Here is a 22184-nt window from a genome sequence, read left to right on the forward strand (position 1 = left end):
CCCAGGACCCTGGGATCAAGACCTGAGCCGAAGGCAGACGCTTAACGACTGAGCCTCCCAGGCGCCCAGGACCCAAGTATTTTGTTATTTAAAAACCCTTTAATATGCTTCCCAATGTTTTTCTGTTGTAAGAAAATCTCACACACATCCTCAATACTGAGGAGAGAGTAAGAATCAGAGAAGTAGGGCTTCTGGGTGGCGCCGTCGGTTAAGCGACCAGCTCCTGATTTTGGTTCAGGTTGTGATCTCAGAATGTGATATCGGCCTTGAAATCGAACCCCAAGTCAGGCTTCACGCTCAGCAGGGAGTCTGCTCAAGATTCTCTCTCCCACTCCCCTTCACCCCCATCCCCGCTGGCGCGCATGCCCGCGCTCTCTCTCTCTTTTAAAAGAAGGATCACAGAGAAATTTTTTACCAAATTAATTCAGAAATGTGATTCTGCTCTGGCTAAAGGATGTGAACTGGTAAATGAATCTGTTTCTGAAAGAAAATTCTCTCCACCTCCCTCAAATAAATATTTGGCTAACATTACAGGATATTGGCTTGGCAGGAGTGTGTGTGTAGGGAAGTGAATAGAATTGTTAAGCTCGACCTGGTGTCCACGTGAGTAGGCAGGAGAATAGAGAAGTGTCCAAAGCATGCAGAGTTTGGGGGCCATGCCTAAGGGTTTATATTTTATTTAACAGTAATGAAAAGCCAAAAGAGGTTTAAGTAGAGGAAAGATATAATCAAGTTGTGAAAATTTTTTTTTAAGATTTTATTTCTTTATTTGACAGAGACAGCGCGAGAGTGGGAACACAAGCAGGGGGAGGGGGAGAGGGAGAAGGAGGCTTCCTGCTGAGCAGAGCAGGGAGCCCGATGGAGGGCTGGATCCCAGGACCCTGGGATCATGACCTGAGCCAAAGGCAGATGCTTAATGACTGAGCCACCCAGGTGCCCCAAGTTGTGAATTTTTGAAGATTAATCTGGTTGTAGGTTGAAGAATCTACTCTTGGAGTGGAGAGAGAAGAGTGGATTTAGGAGTAAATCAGCAGACTGTTTCAGTTCTAGTAGGACTAACGCAAGGACAATGAGAATGGAAGGAAAAGTGAGTAGACTCAAGATAAATTTGGGAGGTAATACCAGCAGGCCTTGGAGAGGGACTGGATATGGGGGCAAGGGGTGATGGTGAGGAAGGTGTGGCGAGTCAGACTTTGTGGGGATAGGGCATAGAAAATGAATTTGCTTCTGGTGGTATAAGATGCCTATAAGACAGTCAGATGAAGCAGTTAGAGAGGTAGTTGGAAATGTGAGCACAGCATTCAAAGGTAAATATGGAAACCATTTTCCTAATTAAATATTGTTCAAAAAACATGACTGTTAACGGGTTCATAAAAACATTTATAAGGGGTACCCGGGTGGCTCAGTCAGTTGGGCATCCAACTCCTGGTTTCTACTCAGGTCATGATCTCAGGGTCCTGGGATCAAGCTCTGCCTTGGGCTCCACACTCAGCTGGGAGTCTGCTGGAGATTGTCTCCCTTTCCCTCTCCCTCTGCTCCTCCCCCTGCTCTCTCTCTCTCTCTCTCAAATAAGTAAATAAAAATTTAAAAATAATAATAAATGAATTTATCATAAATTTTGTCACAGTTCCCTTATTACTGGAGATCTGGATTGTTTTCAGTTTTCTACTGGTAGTAACTATTATTATCAGGTACTGGCTAGGTGCATTTTAAGATGAGGGAGACCCTCAAAAAGATTAAGTAACTTGCTTAAGGCCGTGCTGTTGTCTTACCCAACATTTAATAGCAGTGAGTATTCATCATCTGCCAATTTGGTAGGAGAAAAAGTCCCTAACTGTTATTCTTTAATGTTTATTGCATAAGTAGTTTACATGACCTTGGGCAATTTACCTAACTGTGTTAAGTATTAATTTCTTCATTATGAAATGGGAATAAAAGTGTTGAGAATTAGATAATTCATATGGAGTATTTAACCTAGTATCTAGCATATAATTAAGACTTCCCAAAGTTATTATTATTATAATTATATGTTCATTATACAAAAATTTTAAAAATAAGGATAAGCCAAAGTAAGAAAATAAAAATATCTTGTAGTCCAGAGCTATTGTCATGAATATTTTGCTGGTTTTTCCTTTTTTATGGGTGTCTATGTACACATGATAGATTATTAACTGAAAATAAAGCAAGTTACAAAACCATACATACAACTGTTCCCTACAGGTCCTCTTTGTAGTTTCAGTGCTACAACTAGTCATGTCACTTGTCTTCTGGGACACGTTTTCCACTGTTTCTTTACTCAACATCCTTTGAGGGCTTTCAGTTGTCATAGAACTGAGTCTTTCTATGAGGAAAGTGAAATCAACAGACTGAAATATAGCACGGAGTTGAAGTAAGATAAGGAGTTAGATATTTCAGTAGAGTGTTGAGGGCAAAACCTGTATGCAGTGGGATAAGTAGGGAACGGAAGGTAAGTAGTAACTACCCTTTTCTGGAAGTTTGCATGTGAAACAGAGGGTTTCAAGTTATGTAAGAGGATTGAACTTTTTTGTTGACTGAGGGGAAGAACTCATTAGACAAAGTGACCGAGATTACAAGGTACAGAGATGAACAAGGTCAGAGTTGAAGGGTTGGGTCTAGGGTGCAGCAGAGCAATTGACTTTGGATTGAACCACAGGTTGACTTTGAGACCTGTGGACATGCAGTTAAAATAGTTAGAGGGTGAGTAGAGATTTAGGTGGGGATGTGGGAGATCAAAATCTCAGCCTCAAGTTTCTTGATATTCTAAGAGGCAAGGCAGTCTTCAAGAGTGGGAAGGTGGGGACTGAGTCATCGGGGGTTTGAGAATGGTGACATGGAGTTGTTGAGGGGATTTGGAGAGGAGCTGACAAAGGTCAAGTGTAATAACCAGTGAGTGGCACAGAAGGTCTGGCTGATGTTCGGCATCACAAATCAATTGTGGCACCTAGTTGATTGTGTGGTTCTTTAGGCAGAGCGTCTAACTGGAATAGGATTAGAGAAGGCAGATTTCAGCACTAACCCCTAACTCACACCAATTTTGGTTTAAGGGAGTGGTAGCAAGGATCTTTAATAAATCTTAAATTTTCCTTGCAACCCTTCATGATAAAAACACTTAAACTAGGAAAAGAAGGGAACTTTCTCAACCTGAAAGAGGGCATCATACCAAAATCTCACAACTAACATTATACTTAGTGGTAAAAGACTGGAAGCTTTCCCTCTAAGATTAGGAACAGACGGTGATGTCTGCTCTTACCATTTCAACTCTGTACTGGGAGTAGCCAGGATAATTTGGCAAGAAAATGAAATAAAAAGTATCCAGATTGGAAAGGAAGAAGTAAAACTATATTTGCAAATGATGTGATCTTGCATATAAAAATCCTGAGGATTTTCTAAAAATTTATTTTATTTATTTATTTTTTAAAGATTTTATTTATTTATTTGACAGAGACACAGCGAGAGAGGGAACAAAAGCAGGGAGAGTAGGAGAGGGAGAAGCAGGCTTCCCACTGAGCGGGAAGCCCGATGCGGGACTTGATCTCAGGACCCTGGGATCTTGACCTGAGCCGAAGGCAGATGCCTAATGACTGAGCCACCCAGGCGCCCCTCTAGAAATTTATTAAAACAAGTTCAGCAATGGCGCACCTGACTGGCGCAGTTGGTAGAGCATGCAACTCTTGATCTCAGGGTCATGAGTTCAAGCCCCATGTTGGACATGAGCCTACTTTAAAATAAACACACACACACAAGATCAGCAACGTTATAAGATGTGAGATCAATATACAAAAATCAATTTCTATACATTTGCAATACACAATCTAGAAATTGAAATTATTTAAGAAACAATTCCATTTACTATCAAAAAGAACAAAAGAGGGGCGCCTGGGTGGCTCGGTGGGTTAAGCATCTGCTTTCAGCATAGGTCATGATCTCAGGGTCCTGAAATCGAGCCCCGCATCAGGCTTCCTGCTCAGTGAGGAGTCTGCTTCTCCCTCCGCCGCCCAGCTCGTGCTCTCTCTCTCTCTCTCTCTCAAATAAATAAATAAATAAATAAGTAAATAAATCAATCTTTAAAAAAAAATAAAGAGGCAGGGGCACCTGGCTGGCTTAGTCAGTAGAGCATGCAACTCTTGATCTCGGGGTTGTGAGTTCAAGCCCCATGGTGGGCATAGAGCTTACATTAAAAAAAAAAAAAAGTAATATTTTTTTAAAAAACAGTGCAAAACTTATACTCTGAAAACTATAAAACATTATTGAAAGAAACTAAAGACCTACATAAATGGAAAGACATTCCATATTCATGGATTGGAAAATTTAATTTTATTAAGATGACTATGCTCCCCAAATTGATCTACCAACACAATCTCTATTAAAATCTCAGCTGACTTCTTTGCAGAAAGTGACAAGCTGATTCTAAAATTCATGGAAATGCAAGAGACCTAAAAGAGCCAAAACAGGCTTGGAAAAGAGCAAAGTTGGAGGACTCACCCTTCTTAACTTTTTTTTTTAATGTAAGCTCTATCCTCCATGTGGGTCTTGAACTCACGACCCCGAGTTCCAGAGTCACATGGTCTACTGACTGAGCTGGCCAGGTGCCCCAATACTTCCCAACTTTATTTATTTTTTTTTAAGATTTTATTTATTTATTTGAGAGAAAGAGAATGAGAGATAGAGAGCACGAGAGGGAAGAGGGTCAGAGGGAGAAGCAGACTCCCTGCTGAGCAGGGAGCCCGATGTGGGACTTGATCCCGGGACTCCAGGATCATGACCTGAGCCGAAGGCAGTCGCTCAACCAACTGAGCCACCCAGGCGCCCCAATACTTCCCAACTTTAAAACTTACTACAAAGCTATAGTAATTAGGATGGTGTGGTATTGGCATAAAGACATATAGATTAATTGAGTCGAATTCAAAGTCCAGAAATAAGCCTCTACATTTATGGTCAGCTGATTTCAATGAGGGTCCTAAGACAGTTCACTGGGGGAAAGAATAGTCTTTTCAGCAGATAGAACAGTCTGGGACAACTGTCTAATAAGCATATGAAGAGATGCTCAACATCACTGGGATTAGGTAGATACAAATCAAAATCACACTGAGATACCGCTTCACACCTACTGGGATCGCTATAATAAACAGACAAAACAGAAAAAAATGTGTTGGTGAGGATGTGGAGAAATTGGATCCTCACACGTTGCTGGTTGAAATGTAAAATGGTGCAGCTGCTATGGAAAACAGTTTGGTAATTCGTCAGAAAGTAAAAACACAGAATTATCATATGACCCAGCAATTCTACTCCTAGGTATATATCCCAAAGAATTGAACACAGGGACTCAAACATTATACTTACATGTGATGTTCAAGGGAGTATTCTCAATAGCCTAAAGGTAGAAACAACCCATGTATTCATCAATAGATGAGTGGATAAGCAAAATGTGGTTTATATAAACAATGGATTAGATTATTCTGTTATAAAAGGGAATGCAATTCTGACACATGCTACAATGTAGATGAACCTTGACAGCATTATACTAAGTGAAATAAGCCAGACGCAAAAGGACAAATACTGTATGATTCCACTTATATGAGGTACCCAGAATAGGCAAATTCATAAAGAGAAAGTAGATTAGAGGTTCCTAAGTCTTTGGGGAAGGGGGAATGGGGAGTTAACGTTTAACAGGTAGTTTGTGTTTGGGATGATGAAAGCGTTCTGGAAATTGACAGTGGTTATGGTTGCATGATGTTGTGAATGTACTTAATACCACTAGGTTGTCCATTTAAAAATAGTTAAAATGGTGAATTTTATATTATACATACATTTTACCACAATAAAAAAAAGCTGTGTCTGAGTGGGGTAAAAAAACCTGGCAAGTACTCGTAAAAATGGCAAGCGAAGACAGAAGTAGTTTATCAAGTCTTTAAAAAAAAAGAGGAATGAAATGCTAATCCATGCTAGAATGTGGACAATGCTGGAGAACAGTGGGCAAAGGCAGGCACAAAAGGGCAGTTTAGGATTCCACTTACACGGACTACTTGGAATAGGCAAATTCATGGAATGAGCAAGTGGATGAGAGGTCACGTGGGGCTGGGGGGAGGGGTAATGACTCAGTGGTCATATAGATTCTGTTCAAGGGGATGAAAAGTTTTGGAAATAGTGGTGGTGGTGATACAACATTGTGAATGGAATGAGTGCCAGTGACTTGTACATTTACAAATAGTTAAAATGGCAAATTTATGTCACATATATTTTACCATCAAAAATAAAGGAGGGGCACCTGGGTTGGCTCAGTGGGTTAAGCGTCCGACCCTTGGTTTTGGCTCAGGTCTTGATCTCAGGGTCGTGAGATGGAAACCCACGTGGGGCTCTGCCCTAGGTGTGGGAGCCTGCTGAAGATTCTCTCTCCCATTGGGGTGCCTGGGTGGCTCAGATGGTTGAGTGTCTGCCTTCAGCTCAGGTCATGATACCAGGGTCCTGGGATCAAGCCCCATATCGGGCTCCTGGCTGAGCGGGGAGCCTGCTTCTCCCTCTCCCCCTGCTCATGCTCTCTCTCTCTATCTCTGTGTCTCAAGTGAATAAAATCTTAAAAAAAAAAAAAAAAGATTCTCCTTCTCCCTCTGCACCCACCCCCACCCCTCCATCTCCCCTCCAAAAATAAATAAGTAAAAAATAAAAAAGGGAACGAAGTACTGATACATGCTACAGCGTGGATGAACCTTGAAAATAGCAGGTTGACAGAAGTCAGTGAGAAAGGACCATATGTGGGGCACCTGCCTGGCTCAGTCAGTAAAGCCTGTGAGCCTGATCGCAGGGTCATGAGTTCAAGCCCCATGCTGGGCGGGGAGCCTACTAAAAGCAAAAAAAAAAAAACCCAACACACCCATGCACACACACAAATACCAGATGCTGTATCATCCCATTTATTATTTTTTTAAAAGTTTTATTTTTTTAAGTCATCCCTACATCCAACGTGGGGCTTGAACTCACCACGCAGAGGTCAGGAGTTGCATGCTCTTCCGACTGAGTCAGCCAGGCAGTCCCTATATGACCCCATTTAAATGACGTGTCCAGGATAGACAAATCCAGAGACAGAAAATAGATTAGTTGTTGCCTGGGACTGCAGGGTGTGAAGGCAAGAAATGGGGGTGACTTCTAAAGGGTCTGGGGTTCCTTTTCAAGGTGATGAAAATGTTCTAAAATTGACTATGATGATGGATACACAACTTGAACATACGAAAACTACTGAATTGTACACTTTAAATGGGTAAATTGCATGTTATGTGAATTATAGCTCAGTAAGGCTGTTATAAAAGAAATTGCAGTGCTAGGTACCATGCAAAACAACCAAAGGATGCCCCTTACATCTTGGCAATTATAAGAAAACAAACAAAAAAAATAAAGATTTCTCTCTTTGGATCTCAGTTATCGATACTGACGGGTCTCTGTACATTTGAGGCTGGAAGTTGGGTTGAATTTTTCTGTCAGGCATGTTTTCGTATTCTCCCCTCCAACCCCCTGCAAAAATCTAGCACAGGGCTTGCTATGAAGATGGGGGCTTGATTCAAACAAAAGGATTGAAATACTCAGAAAAGGTCTTGCAACTGCAATTTTATTTTCTTTTGTGAAAATAAACAACTGGAAGTTTAAATTGCTCCAAAAAACCCCATAAAAACGAAAAGAAATACACACAGAAGAAGCATGTGAGGTGATAGGGGGAGGGAGGAGGGCGTTTAGACCTTTGGCAGATTGTGCTAGCACTGACCCAGGGGACAAGAGCAAGGCCTTGGGGCCAGGTCCCATCTGCCACTCTGGGACGGTGAGGGGAGGTCTTGACTGGTGAGGGGGTGGCACAGAGACTTCTTCACCGAGAAAGTGGCGGGCACCTTGAATCCCTTTCAATGTGGGGAAGGACCATTTCAGAGGACCTCTTTGCCCACCCAGAGCTGAAGGCTGTTGCGTTAGGGCCCACTGAGGGAAAGGGGACGCTGGTGAAGACAAATCAGGCAAAGGTGGCTTCTCATGGGATGACAGTCTTACACTGGGCAGAGGACGAAGATGAAGGCAGTTGAGCGAAGGAGAAAAACTTGGCGAGGTCGAAGGGAATGTCCAGGAATGGGATCTAGAGGAAGAGGTAACAGGCTAGAAGTCCAGCCGTGGCCGACATGCGGACCAGGAAGGGGAGGGTGGCACGTGGGAGTGCTGAGAAGCGGGAGCAGGGCAGAGAGGGAAAGAGGTAGAGAGGAAGGGGTCTTCTGCCCAGGTCCATCCACCACTGCACGTACAGGAAGAAGAAGAAGAACACACTACTTTTCAGTTCTCTTTCTTTTAAAGATTTTTTTTTTGTTGTTTTGTTTTGTTTTTTAAAAAAGCCTTAAGATCAGCTACTGGTTACATCTACAAAACGTAAAGTGCTGTTGCTACCAGTCACTTTACAGAACAGTCCAGAGTGGTCAAATATTGACCAATAAAGTTTCCTTTTTTTTTTTTCTTTTTTCTTCTGAATCCTTACTACTCGACGAGTCACTTGACAGCCTGCATAGGTCAGGGGGCAGCTCAGTGGGCAGACTTGGTGACCAAGGAAAGAGGCTGGGCCTGGAGGACTGGGAGGGCCTGGTGGGCGTGGAGCGCGGCCGGGAAGGAGGGGGGAGAAGTCAGCAGAGCTGTGGGCAGGGACCCGAGGGGGAGTGGCCGGGAGAGGAGCGGGGGCTGGCTGCCCATCTGGCCGGAGGAGGTGGCTGTCGCCTTGGCTGACAGGAAGGCAGCCGAGTGTAAAGCCAGCTGGGCCCGGCTCTCCGGCTTGGTGGTGAGGGAGAGGGGCTGGGCTTGCTCCGAGTGCGTCGCCGCGGGGGCAGCCGGGGACGCCAAGGCTGCGGAGGGGGTGGCCGGGGAGTCCAGCATGCTGCCGTGGGAAGAGGCAGGGCTGTCACAGGACTTCTCAGGGGGCAGGTACTGAACACATGGCTTCTTGCTTTTGGAGGCCAGAGCACCTACGGGGACAAAACACAAGAAAGACTGAGCAGCTAGTACTGCAGGTGAGGAGGAACACAAGAAACACCTACTGGGAGGGAAGGGCGGGGGGCCCGAAATCCAGGCTTTCAGGAGGAGGAAGCCGCACTGGGGGACACCTAGAGCGTGGAGAAGGGGCAATGCCAAAATGCCAAAGACCTATTCGGTATCTGATAGGAGGGAAAAAAACTAAGGCTATCACATCATCCCCTTCCCTGCCTAAATCTCAGCATTTTTGGAGACGGATCTCCATTCGATTTGCTTTGAAATCTCTGGCTTACGGTGCAATCAGAGATGCATAGCACCTGCGAAGCGGTGAGGTGTATAACGGAGTGCGCAGCACATACATACTCTACTCATCTGTACTCCTACGTAAATAAATGTACAAATCATATCGATGATGGAGAGGGAGAGGGGGGGAGAGGGAGAGGGAGGGAGGGAGAGAGAGAGAGAGAGAGAGAGAGAGAGAGAGAGAGAGAGAGAAGGAGAGAGAGAAAAGAGATTAAAAGCACTTTAGCTGGTACCAGCAGTTCTATACTTGTCCAGAGTGAGCACAAGATGAGAGGTCACCATGCTAGGTGTGATTCCGGTGTGAAAAGACACAGTACATAATTTTGGCACAAAGTGACCCCGAAACCAAGCGAAGTATTTCTTTGGGTGTTCAACCGACCCAACCTTGGAGGAACACCTGCTTCTATTTGGTTCACGAATAGGTGGCATGTCCATCTCTCACGTGCCCCCTTCCTCAGGGAATTTCCAAGATAATTGCAGATACCATTCATTTTTGCCTGGCACATCGATTTTTAGAACCCTCAAATAAGATGCAACTCAACTAGTTGAGTTGAAAAGTGCCTAGGTTTTGAAGTGGGAAAGTGGTGGCATCAAATCCTGCCTCCGCCATTTAACAGGCAGAGTGACTGGGAAGATCCACCCTCTCTGAGGCTCTTAATTCATCATCTCTAAAAGGGGGTAATAATAACACCCACCCGAGTATGCAAGAGGCTCCCATGTGGCAGAGGCCCTGAGAATGGTAGCTGCGACCCAGCAGCGCTGTCACTGTACCCTACAGAGAGCCCGGAACGATGCACGACAGGTTACCACCAGGGCGGCCGTTAGAAGAGCCGGTGCCCTCCTAAGGACTCACCCTCCGCCTCTTGGACTTGCTGCTGGGACTGTGTCTGTGACAGCTGCTTTTCTCTCTTCCTCTTCTTTTTCTTACCCTGAAAATTATGGCCACAGAGAGGGTAACCAAGGGGCAGCATAACTGGCTTTTCGGGGGAACTCCCAGACACGAAGTGGGGGAGCCCAGGACATGGCCCATACTGCCCCGACCCCTCCCTGGGGGAGGGAGCTGGCGGTGGAAGGGAGTCGCTCAGGTCACGCAGCCACAGAAGCCTCTGAGGCAGAATGAGCCTTGCTGGAAGGTGCCCTCCCGTCCCCACTCTATTCTTCCCTCCAACCCGGGGTCCTGGCCTTCTTGGAAGGCCTCATCCCTTCAGTGCCCTCGGGCTTATTTTTCCATTTCCCTCCCTGGAACAGTGTGGTTCTTGATCTCTTCTGAGGGGACTCAGGCCCCACCGAAAATCTAAGACAGCTCTGAAGCCTCCTACCAGAAATAAAAAGCAAATGAGAACAGACATACAAAAACCTGTCTAGTTTCGAAGAGTTATTAGCAATGCCAGCGGGGTTCACACATCGCCCTCTGAGCCCCAGGTTCGGAGCCCTTGGCCAGCAACACCCCCACCACCAGAGCCCGGACACAGCTCGTGCTGCGTCCTGAATTATGGAATCAAGGGCTGAGTCCACTTCAAATGAGAGGGCTACAAATTCACATCGGTCCTTAGGACACCAAAGCCATGTCCTTGTTGATCTCCTGAGAACGGAGGTGCCTCCCTTATTCCCGGAGAAATACAGCCTCCTCTGGGCCCTAAGAGGCCTCCGTAAGCGGAGCCACCTCCTGCTCCCGGGGGGCTGCTCTCCGGGCCCGACGGGCCACTCACGTAGTTGTCCCGGGCTGACCAGGTCGGGTAGAGCTGGGAGTGAAGCTGCCGCTCCTTCCGGGCCAGTTCGTAGTACTTGGCCTGTTCTTCTCGGGACAGGTTGTGCCACTGCGGAGAGAGGTCAGAGGTGACAGGGAGCGAGGAGTGCAGGGGAAGCCGCCCCGCGTGGCCCGGGCCAAGAGCGGGCCTTACCTTTCTTCCCAGGATTTGGTTAATGGCCGCACTTTCCTTCAGGGTGCACTCAGCCACCACCTTGGCCCTCATCTCCTTCATATACAACATGAAGGCATTCAGAGGCTTCTTCACGTGGGGTTTCTTTTCTTCCTCCTTTTTCACCGTGACGGGTGATTTCCTGGGAAGTCACAAAGCTGTCGGTTAGTGTGTGTCGGTGGCCACCCGGCCCGCGACCCCTGGCCCTCACTGAGGCCAAGGGCCGCCTGCCCCCGGCGAGCGGACAGGAGCTGCTCGGGCGCTCGGTGGGTCAAGCAGCTCGCAGCACCTGAGCATCCCCCACGAGTGGTTCCCAGCCTTGGAATGACCTCAGGCCGTGTTCTATGAGGAACTGGTTCCCTGAGGAAGGGGCAGAGGGTGGTGGGGAGGGGCGTTGGCGACAGGTGACAGGGAGGGGGCGAGGCACTTTGGGCAGAAGCAAGAGGGGGGTCTCCTGTGCCAGGGGGCGCTGACTTGGGGGCTTTCCTGCTGGCTTTATGGCTCAGCTGACAAAGCCCTGGCCTTGGTGACAGTGTGACCTGGCGAAAATCCTCCCTTCAGGGCTCACATTTTTCCTGTGTATGGGGGAGGGGGAAGGAAGCCAAAAGCACTCCAGGGTTCTCTTTCCGCCTCTAAATCCCGTCCAACTTCCCTGACTGCGCGCAAAGAGGACTCTCAGAGAGCATGGGAGCAACCCCCAAGAGAGAAGAGGCTGCGGCGGAGGGAGGCTGCTGGCTGCCCTGCTAAAGGCCACCAGGGGAGAAAAGTAAATGGCGTTTTGCTGCTCAGAGACTGGCCACCCCACACCCAGGCCGCCTGATACTCACGCGCTCACGGCCGGGCTGAGGCTGGGGGGCGCCGGCTCCTGCTTGACGATGGGGGGGACGATGGCGGGGTGGGGGATCCCTGAGGTGGGCAGACCAGGATGGGCCGGAGCCACCATGTGAGGAGAGAACCGGCTGGAAACCAGGCTGTGTACCAGGTGGGAAACAAGGGACGACAGAGGGGTTCGGGCTGACTGCTTGTCACCCAGCAGAGGACGTGGTGACCGCCTGCCCTGGTGGCAGAGCTGGGCCAACACCTCTGCCAAGGCAGCCTTTGAGGACGGACCGGGAGCGCGTTCACGGACCCGCGACAGATCCAGGTTCGGCGGACACCCAACAAACCTCCCTTCCCGCACAAAGGCACAGGGCTCCTCTAGCTGATGCTGGAAGCAGGTAGGATGAAAAACAAACGCAAAAGAAGGTGGAGCAGGCCAGAGGCCAGGGCGCTCAATGGGGAAATAAGGGCTATGGGTTGCACTTCCTTTGTCACCAGAGGTGCCACTGTCACGTAGATCTGGCCTCTGAGACAGAAGCCCCCTTTACTGTTCCCTCTCCTGACATCATTTCAGGAAAAACTCATCTTCTCCCAGTCTCTGGCTTCAGTGCCACAAAGCCTAGCACGTGGGGGGGACGTGGGGGGAGGCTAAGGGCTAGGGCCTTGAAATTCTTCCCTTAGAGAGATGGGAAAGGAGTGAGCCGAGTCTGTGGTCTCCATTCCGACCACGGGGCACGAGGAGGTCCCTTAGCAAAGAGGGGTGGGGAGGAAAGGTGAGCCCGTGCCTCCTAGTTTAGGGCCAGAGAAAGCTTTCTGAATGGTCAGAAATGGCAAGGACACTCGTCGAGGGCCACTCTCTACAAGGCCACGTCACGCTCACAGACCCAGTCCCGGGACTCACCTGGACATTGAGGCGTTCATGGCGAGGGCAGGGTAGGGGTGCCGGAAACCACCAGGAGGGAGGGAGTACATCGGCTGTCCTTGCCTAGAAGGGCCAGGAGCAAGGACATCTGGTCAGCACGCTGGCTATGGTGGGACTGTTCAGGACAGGGAAGGAGAGGGGGCTGGGAAAAAAGCATAATAAAGGGCAGGAAGGAGGAAGTAAGAGTAAGAGCCGTGGGCTTTGGGGAGAGGACCCCACTGTGGCGGGTGGGGGTGCTGCTGCAGGTACAGGAGGCAGAGGGCGGCCGAAGGAAGGAAGGTGGTGAGTTTCCTTACTGTGGGACGAGCCAGCCGAGGGGATGGGGGATTTGTCCGACAGCTCCAGGAGACAGTGGGTAATATGGAGACAGCTCAGATGGGTGAGGGGGCCGGGGGATTCCTGCTTCAAAGAGACACGTGTCAGTCTCTTCCTTGGCCCTACCACAGCACCTGGAACTAACACCAAACCGGAAGTCCCTTGCCCTATGTCCCCAGGCGTGCCGGAGCTTGGAAGGACTTTCTTTCAGTGTCCTGGCCCTGTCACCTCCCCAGCTCTGCTGGGGTCAGGGACATTTTTGGGGAAGGCAGGACTGACACGGCTTCTCTCTGGCTACCTGGGTCCCACCTCTGTCATCAGGAGTAATTTCCAGCTGCTTATATAGGAGTCATCCAAGAAAGGGACCGGAAATCCTGGACTGAGAGACCCAAGATATCCCCCAGAGTCACCTGCTAACTCCTCCTCCTCTAGAAAACCTACCCCATTCGTGGAGAAGTGAACTTTGCATTTCTAGTCCACATTTGTCCTCCTCATTGTCTGTAACTTACAGTAACTGTGATTTCTCTTTAAATAGGGGCTCCAAAAATGCTTTGAGCCATGACCACTCTGGGAATTTGATGAGGCTATGTCTCCCTGGGATGGACAGTTCTGGTGAACAAGTTAAAAAAAATAAATAAAAGCCAGCTCAACCTTAGTGCTTTATAGCTATACTTAGAAGTCAGGTCAGACTGGCTACTTTTGAAAATGTTCAGTATAAGGCAAAGGTCTTGGTTAAGGGAGGCACAGAGACAGCCCACAGCTGGGCTAGACTTCAAGGACAATGCAGAAGATTTCCCCCCCACGTCCAGCTCATTCCACCCCCAAAGTATTAAGAGATTCTCACTGTGGAGCCAGGCCCTGTGCATTGCCTCATATAATTTCCTTTTATCCTCACAATGCCTCTATGATGTGAAAGGGACACAGGAAACACAGATGAAAAATCTGAAAAGGCTAACGTTAGTGGGCAAGGTTATGGGCTCTTGGGAGTTGGAGACATGACCTGAGGCCAGGGCTGCCTGATTCCAGGGCCGTGATGTTCCCTGAGAAGACAAGCCTGGCCCACTGGAGCTCTGCATGGGGGCCAGCAGAGTTGGATGACTCACCTGTCTTTGGATCGATCTCTGGGGAGAGGTGCGTGGGAGGGGAGCCAGGGGAGAAGTGGTCGTTGCTGTAGGTGATGAGGGGCGTCAACGGGTGCATGTGATGCGGGGGCTGAACAACAGGAACTTTATTAGACTGAAAGACAGAGAGAAAAAGACTAGACACAGTTGCCAAGGAGACAGAGTCCAACCTGCTGTTATACACTGTGTTCAATACATGCCAGGTATTTTCCACGCAACAGCCCATCCAGCCCTCAGACAGCCCTGGAGAGAAAGGAGCAGTCTACACTTCAGGGAAAGAACCAACAGAATTAGAGGAGGGATTACACCCACCCTCCAAAATCCCCTCTTCAAAACAACATACATTCACTTCATGTATGCTGGGCGGTGCTAAATGCTCCAGGCTATTGAATTATCAACTGTGCTCTGTGTAATCTCAGTGAGGTTTAAAAGGTTCAACGCACCCTTTCCAAATAGATTTCATAGAAATAGTAGCTCACAAGTTCAAGTCTGAGACTGGGAACAGACCAGTGGGGAATTGTCCTCGTCAGACCTCATGGAACCAGCTGTCATGTTCAGGCTTTTCAGACACAACCCAAGAGCACTTAAAACAGGTCTCTCTGTAGCACTTCAAACACTGCTACCTAATTACCATACTTCCTTTAAAACACCAGCAAATGTAAGAAGTACAATTATTCTACAGAACTATTAAGAAGAAAAAAAAACACTGGCATGCCATTGACGCACCCTGATTTCAGGTATGAAAATGGGAAAAACCTGTGTGTCCTACAATTGGTGAACTGGATTAAATTGTTTTAATCTCATCTGACTTAACAATAAGGAGTTTTATTATAAAAACAACTACAATTTTTAAAAAAGATTTTATGTATTTGAGAGAGAGGGAGAGCTAGTGCACAGGCAGAGGGGGAAGGGCAGAAGGAGAGGGAGAAGCTGACTCCTGGCTGAGCAGGGAGCCTGACGAGGATTTGATCCCAGGACCCTGGGATCATGACCTGAGCTGAAGGCAGACGCTTAACTGGCTGAGCCACCCAGGTGCCCCAAAAGAGCTATAATTTATTGAGCACCCCACTATAAGCACAGCGCTAGGCAATACATCTGCTCCTTATTATAACTTAGCAAATTAGCTATGATTATCCCCATTTGCGGGATGAGAAAACTGAGCTCAGAAAGATTAAGTGGCTTAGCTCAAAACACAGAGCTAATAAATGGCAGAACTGGATTCATACCAGCCCTTTGCGGCTCTAACAAACCAGAGGGTTTTCTCTGGTAATACCTGCGTCCCCAAGAGCCCAATCAAAACATACCTGTCAGAGAGAAAGAACTGACATACAATTTTTTTTTTGCATAATAAGGTAAATGAGTTACAAGTGGAGAAGAGATTTGCTTTACAAAGAGATCTGCAAGATGGATAATGATTTGGAGGCAGCCCAAGGGCTAGAATTCCAAACTGCTGTCTTCCCATTTGAATTTTTCATTTCATAGATTCTGGGAACGTTTTTGTCCTTTCTCATGGTGCCCATTTGTTGTTCATAATGCAAACTCCGATCTGTACATTTATGTATCCGTGCTGACGGTATTCTTGCTCTACTTCCAGTAGGTTAAGCAGAGACAAGAGGCAGGGTACTGGAGCAAGGTCCCCAACCAGGACGCCAGCTCCCAGACCCGCAGATAGGAGGCAGAGAATTCAGACTGTTCATAACCGTAACCACTAGGTGGCGCCGGCACATGACCAGGCGCTGCAGAACCCGACTGAAACAACCTCCTCTCACCTCCCAACCACCGTGGGCTCCTTCGACATTGCCTACAAACTCTAAAATTATTTTTCCCGTTTCCTTGCTGACTTTCGAAGGTGTCTCCATGTACACGAACATATAGCGCAAATAAGAGTATAGAAATTATTTTAAGGTCAGATTTCTTGGAACCTAATGTATCTAAATGATGCATTTGGGTTTCCTGGAAACAGCTTTGTCTAAAGGATGGTTTTTAGTATTATAAAAGCAACAGAATTATTATTAAAGTGATAATAAACGATAAAAGAATTACACAGAATGATTACAATTTTTTTTAAAGATTTTATTTATTTGGGGGCGCCTGGGTGGCTCATTGTCTGCCTTCGGCTCGGGTCATGGTCCCAGAGTTCTGGGATCTGGGATCGAGCCCTGCCTCGGGCTCCTTGCTCAGCAGGAAGCCTGCTTCTCCCTCTCCCTCTCCCACTCCCCCTGCTTGTGTTCCCTCTCTCGCTGTCTCTCTCTCCGTCAAATAAATAAACAAAATAAAGTAAAAAGATTTTTTTTTATTTTTTATATGTGAGAGAGAGTGTGTGTGAGTGGAGAAAGGAGAGGGAGAGGGAGAAACAGACTCTGTGCTGAGCGCAGAGCCCAATGCAGGGCTCGATCTCATGACCCTGAGATCATGACCTGAGCCGAAATCAAGAGTCAGATGCTTAACCAACTGAGCCACCCAGGAACCCCCAGAATGATTACAATTTTTAAAAAAATATATAAAGCTCTATGTTAAAAAAAAAAGGCTAGTTGCTAAAAAAAAAAAAAAAAAAAAAGGACTAGAAGCACACCAAAATGTAAACAGTAGGCATGTTTGAGTGGTGGAACTATGGGTAATTTTGTTTTTCTTGTTTCTATTTCTGTGTTTTCCAACTTTAATTATTGTCTATATTAAAAAGTATACTTATGGTGAATACAGAAGAAAGAAATACAAACTGTATTATACAGCATTTAGAAAACACAATCAGGGGCACCTGGGTGGCTCAGTCAGTTGAGTGATAAGACTCTTGGTTTTGGCTCAGGTCATGATCTCCTTCCTGGTGGTGGGACTGAGCGGGGCGTCAGACTCTGTCCTCCATGCGGTCTGCTTGAGATTCTTTCCCTCTCCCTCTCCCTCCCTCTCTGTTCTTGCCCTTGCTCATGCTCTCCCTCTCTCTCTCAAATAAATAAATAAAACCTTTAAAAAAAGAGAGAAAAGAAAACATAAAATCACACTAGCCTAACCCACATTTTGGTGTATCTCCATTCATTTCTACTTCTTCTAGATCTGGCTTTTTACTTATCGACTTACATTGTTTATAGCCATCTTTTATTAAATTAATGTTTTCAGCTTTTTTTTAAACATTTTTTTTAAGTTTACTTGAGAGAGAGCGAGTGAGAGAGAGCACAGAGGGAGAAGGAGGGCTGGATGAGGGGCTTGATGACAGGACCCCGGGATCATGACCTGATCCGAAGGCAGATGCTTAACCGACTGAGCCACCCAGGCACCCCCATTTTTTAGCTTTACTGAGGTATAACTGACAAATAAAAGTGTAATATATTTGAAGTGTACAATGTGATTCTTTAATGTATGTATGTATACCCATCTAAACATACTTCCTAGCATTATGAAACCCTGACTGCCCATGTGCTGTTGAGTCTGGCCCCATCAGAAGCTGGTACACAGCACTGAATACGTAGCAAAGGACAAGGCAGGGAAATGTGAGTTACATTAAAAAGTGTAAGTATTCTCACTTAAACGCTCTGTGAATTATTCTTGGTTCCCATTAGGTGGCATCACTGTCTAGAAAATGGACTGGGAGGTGGTGGGTTCACAGAAAGAGAAAGGAGGGTAAATCCTTCCTAAGTCAGTCTGGGAAGAGGCAGCCTCTGGGACCGATAATAGAGAACTGCTCTCTTTGGAGCTGACCCAGGGAAGGCTCTCCTTGGAGGCTACCGTTCCAGTAAAGGTTTCCGCTCTTTTCTCTCCTCAGCTACCCTCAGGAGCAGGATGTCTACAGCATACACTCAGGCCAAGGGTAGGAATGCTGGGAACCAGTCTACACCTCTCAGTGGAAAACCCCAGCACAAACAATGTGTACAGGCGAAGGTACAGCGTTCACTCAGCACTGTAGCCGAGGCCAGATTTACCTGGAGAGCATCTCAGAGCCATCTCGGGCCTGAATCCTTCCGCAGTCACACAGACCAAACCCTTTTCCAGTTCAAGTGCTTCTCAAACATTTTAGTCTGTTTCTAGAGGTGGTGCAAGCCAAACTTCTTCTTTAAATTCCTTGTCCCCGGGGAAACAATGCCTTGTCTCCCACCATTCAGGACTTAAATTCAAGGTCAAAGAAAAGCTAGCACCACACAGCTCCAACATAGACAGAGAAACCACCTCTCCACAAGGCCCCTCTCGTCCATCCCTCTCCTGCTTGTATCAGGAACTTGCTGGAGGCCTCCACAGAGCCTCCTGGCTCACACTATTCTTTTCTTTCCGATCCTGACTTCAGAGATCAGAAGGATAAGGTTTTGTAGATCTGGCAAAGATGAGCCTTCACTTTGTGGTACCACTCACAAGCAGCCACAGACTCACCAACAGACTGCCCAGGGAAGATACTGAGAGTCCTCGGGGTTGCTGACTGTATCTGATTTTATACATTTAAGAAATCTGTTCTACCTACATCCATTTGCTGTTTACTGCTGGAGGCGACCTTCTCTGTGGAGGCCAGAAGGGGACCTGTTTCCCCCAAGGCAAGGCTCTCTGCTGAGAATATTCAACAGCCCAAGAAGGAGGGTTTCCAAGGACTTGCTGGCTCTGGCCACAATGTTCAGTGTTACCCCTTCTATCTGTGACAGATGATTAGTTAGGCTGGGGGTGGGGGGAGGGATCTCCAATTTTTTTTGGTCATATAACTTAATAAAGTATCAGTTCTGCTGTGTTTTGTTTGCTGGCTGGTGGTTTGTGCTCTCTAGTAATATTTTCAATTTAAGGATACTGCAGGAATCTTTTGAAGCTACTTGTACATTTCCTTATGGGTTATGTTAGTTAAAAGTAATGTATAAATCCGCATAGCTGGGCTCAGGTGAACTGCAGTACGCTGAAAACCAGCAAGTAGGTGAAATCCCTGCCGTCGATCCCCTCACATTCCATAGAGTAAAGATGAACTTCTTCCTAATGATTTTAGATTAAGACATAAGGGACAGTGTTTTCACTCCCACCCCCTACCCTCAATGGAACATCCTGTGTCTGCACAGCTTTTTGGAGATAACCAACTGGAATCACTGCTCAAGCCTGGACAGAGAACAATTTTCTTTGCATATGTCCCACGGCAGGTCCTAGGAGATCCTTCCTTAAGCTCCTTCCACAATTCTTTCCTATCCTTATACATCAGCACATCACTTAAATAAATATTTCCTCTACCTAATGAGAGCTCATCAAGTGTTGGAAGAGAAATACCTTGTTCTCTCAGGTCTTCTCTTTGTTTCCCTCATTGGCCACAGTCTCTGGACTCCTCACTATTTTCTGACCATCTGTCTCTAAATTACCCTCATGTCTTTCTTAAAATTAGTAAAATATTCCAGAGAGAGATGACCGGTTGGTAGTACAGAAAATAAGATTGAAAGATTTATATTTGGTAGAACTAGGGCCATATAGGAACCTAATTTAAGTTGGTGGGACCTCATTTCTCTCTCTCTCTCTCTCTCTCTCTCTGTATGTACACACACACACTCTCTCTCTCTCTCTCTCTCTCTCTCTAACAAATACTACTTGAAAGGCAAAACATACACTCTTGACCATTCTGTCATCGTATCTTATTAAAGAAAGGAAGTCTGAATGTATGTTTCCTATACAGAATTTTCCTCTGCTGAAAGAAATGGAAATCCACACTTTTATTTATTGGATAAATGTTTGTGGAGACTGTCTACACAGCAGGCACTTGAGTTGGGCAGCCAAAGGGTTGGAGGCTGATCGAGCAGAGATGGAAAGAATCTTGGGCCTCTGATCACATGGATGAACTGCTGAACTAGTTGGTCCTACAGAAAACACCAATCACAGCAATAGGAGCAACCAGATGAATTCCCTTCTTGTTTCACCACGGTGGGGTGGGGAGGAACAGGTATTTATTTTGTTGTACCTATTATATGCCTGGTACTGCTCCAGGTCTTGCGAATGCACTAGAGACTCGTCTATTTAGACACAAACACCGATTCTCAGGGTACCTATGTTCTAATTGGAGAGATGGACAATAAGCAAAATTAAAAAATAATGTCTTAGATATTGAGAAATGCTAAGGAGAAACACTAAGTCAGGGCAAGGGTTTGAACAGGGAAAGCCTTGAGGAGAAAATGACTTTTGAATAAACACCGGAAGGAAGTGGGGGGCAGGGCCTGCGGACAGGTTGGGGAAGAGCGTTTTGGCAGAAGGAACAGCAGCGTGGTGGCTGTGAGATGCTTAGCATGTCTGAGGAGCCACAAGGACGCCAGTGGACTGGAGCAGAGAAGAAAATGATGGGACGGTCTCTACTACCGTATTAAATGCTTTCTGAGCTCCTCATAGGTGGCAAGCCACAGAAGCCGTAAAGACAAAGCCAGGCAACGGGTGAGAGAGAATGTTTAGGGAACTGGAATGTGTTTCGGGTCCTTCTAAGGAGGGCCATATTTTTGAGGTCCTTGCAAATAGGGTCCACGTAAAATTCTTGGGATAAATCTTTCCTCATCAAAACTCTCTCTGTCCCAGTGTTTGCGAGCATCATGAATGGCAAAAGAAAACCCTGACGTTACCTTTACTTTTGTTTCTTTGACACTGGCCCCCCCCTTTTTTTTCCCTGCATAAATGCTTGTAGGAAAAAACGCTTAAACGCTCACAATTCAAATTCAAATCGTTGTCCGGATGCACATAGGTGAATGCCAATTTTCATTTCCCTTCTAGAATTCAGGTGAACTCTTCCAATCTATAAATTCAAGTGTGTGTTTTTAAAGCCCAGTTTCACTTCTATTTATTGCCTTTTATCGTTTTCGTTGGCTTGGTCTCTTTGTCAAGAACACTATTTGTCGACTGGTTTTTTTTAGTGCCTCTCTATCCATTGCCATCTTTTCTGTGAGGGTCATCAATGCATGGATTGGACTTGCCACCATGTCCATTCTGCTCTACAGTAAGATTCATGAGCGGGAAGAGAGGAGGAAGAATTCCCCAAAGCTAAATGCTCAGTAGCAGAAACTAACAAGTTTGATGAAAAAAAAGGACACTTACGTGGCTTCAAAGCCTCTCCCCACAGAGAGCGCTTATTAGTTACAAGCAAGAGAGAGAGCAATGTCACAGTGGATACACATGGCAGACACCACCTTAACTGAATGATTGAAGCTGACATCCCCGCTATGGGGACGAATGGACACGACATCAGTGCAGTAGGGTTCTTGCCAAAAACACATGACCGGAGTCCAACCACGAGGAAACAAACAAACCCAAACGGAGGGACAGTCTACAAAATAGCTGATCTGTGCGTCCCAAAAAATGTCAAAGTCGGGAAAGACAAAGGCTGAGGAACCCTGGTACAGCAAGGGAGACAAGGGACATGGCAAGTAAATGCCACATGTGATCTTGGATTGAGCTCTGGCCAGGGAGAAGCACATGGCCGTAATGGACCCTATTAGGGACATTTGCCCAAATCTGAATATATATTGTGGGTTAGAGAGGAATATGAAATGTTCATGTCTTGATTTTGATAACTGTCCTGTGGTCATTGTAAGACAGTATCTTTGTTCTTAGGAAATACATCCAAAGTATTCAAGGGTAAAGGGGTACAATGTCTCCAACTTACTCTCAAATTGTTTTTTAAAAAAAAATCCACACATATATGTGGATGTATACACACACACAGAGAGAGAGAGAGAGAGAGAGAGAGAGAGAGAAAGAGAGAGGGGCAAAGCATAGGGCAAAATTTCCGAATCTGGATAAAGAGCATATAGGAGTTCCTTGTATTATTCTTGTAATTTTTCTGCAAGTTTAAAAATTATGTCAAAA

At 46.4% G+C, this 22184-nt stretch overlaps 1 protein-coding gene across 2 annotated transcripts in view; it reads right to left on the bottom strand.

Moving 5' to 3' along the window:
* Positions 1 to 8562: 8562 nt before the first annotated feature.
* Positions 8563 to 22184, bottom strand: part of TCF7L1 (transcription factor 7 like 1) — a 149544-nt gene continuing 135922 nt past the window's right edge. Inside the window, exons 5-12 of one of the 2 annotated variants that reach the window (XM_028122402.2) lie at positions 14385 to 14517; positions 13263 to 13365; positions 12946 to 13029; positions 12053 to 12196; positions 11208 to 11367; positions 11016 to 11123; positions 10160 to 10235; positions 8563 to 8996 (exon numbers count right to left, since the gene is read on the bottom strand). In XM_028122402.2, the coding sequence (XP_027978203.1) occupies positions 8563 to 8996; positions 10160 to 10235; positions 11016 to 11123; positions 11208 to 11367; positions 12053 to 12196; positions 12946 to 13029; positions 13263 to 13365; positions 14385 to 14517 (1242 nt within the window). Of the gene's footprint in view, positions 8997 to 10159; positions 10255 to 10998; positions 11124 to 11207; positions 11368 to 12052; positions 12197 to 12945; positions 13030 to 13262; positions 13366 to 14384; positions 14518 to 22184 lie in introns of both variants that reach the window. The other variant, XM_088026189.1, reaches the window with a different exon arrangement.

This window comes from Eumetopias jubatus, unplaced genomic scaffold (assembly GCF_037043125.1).
Source record: "Eumetopias jubatus isolate StellerSeaLion01/CBP00866 unplaced genomic scaffold, mEumJub1_p1.0 scaffold_9, whole genome shotgun sequence".
Taxonomy (NCBI): domain Eukaryota; kingdom Metazoa; phylum Chordata; class Mammalia; order Carnivora; family Otariidae; genus Eumetopias; species Eumetopias jubatus.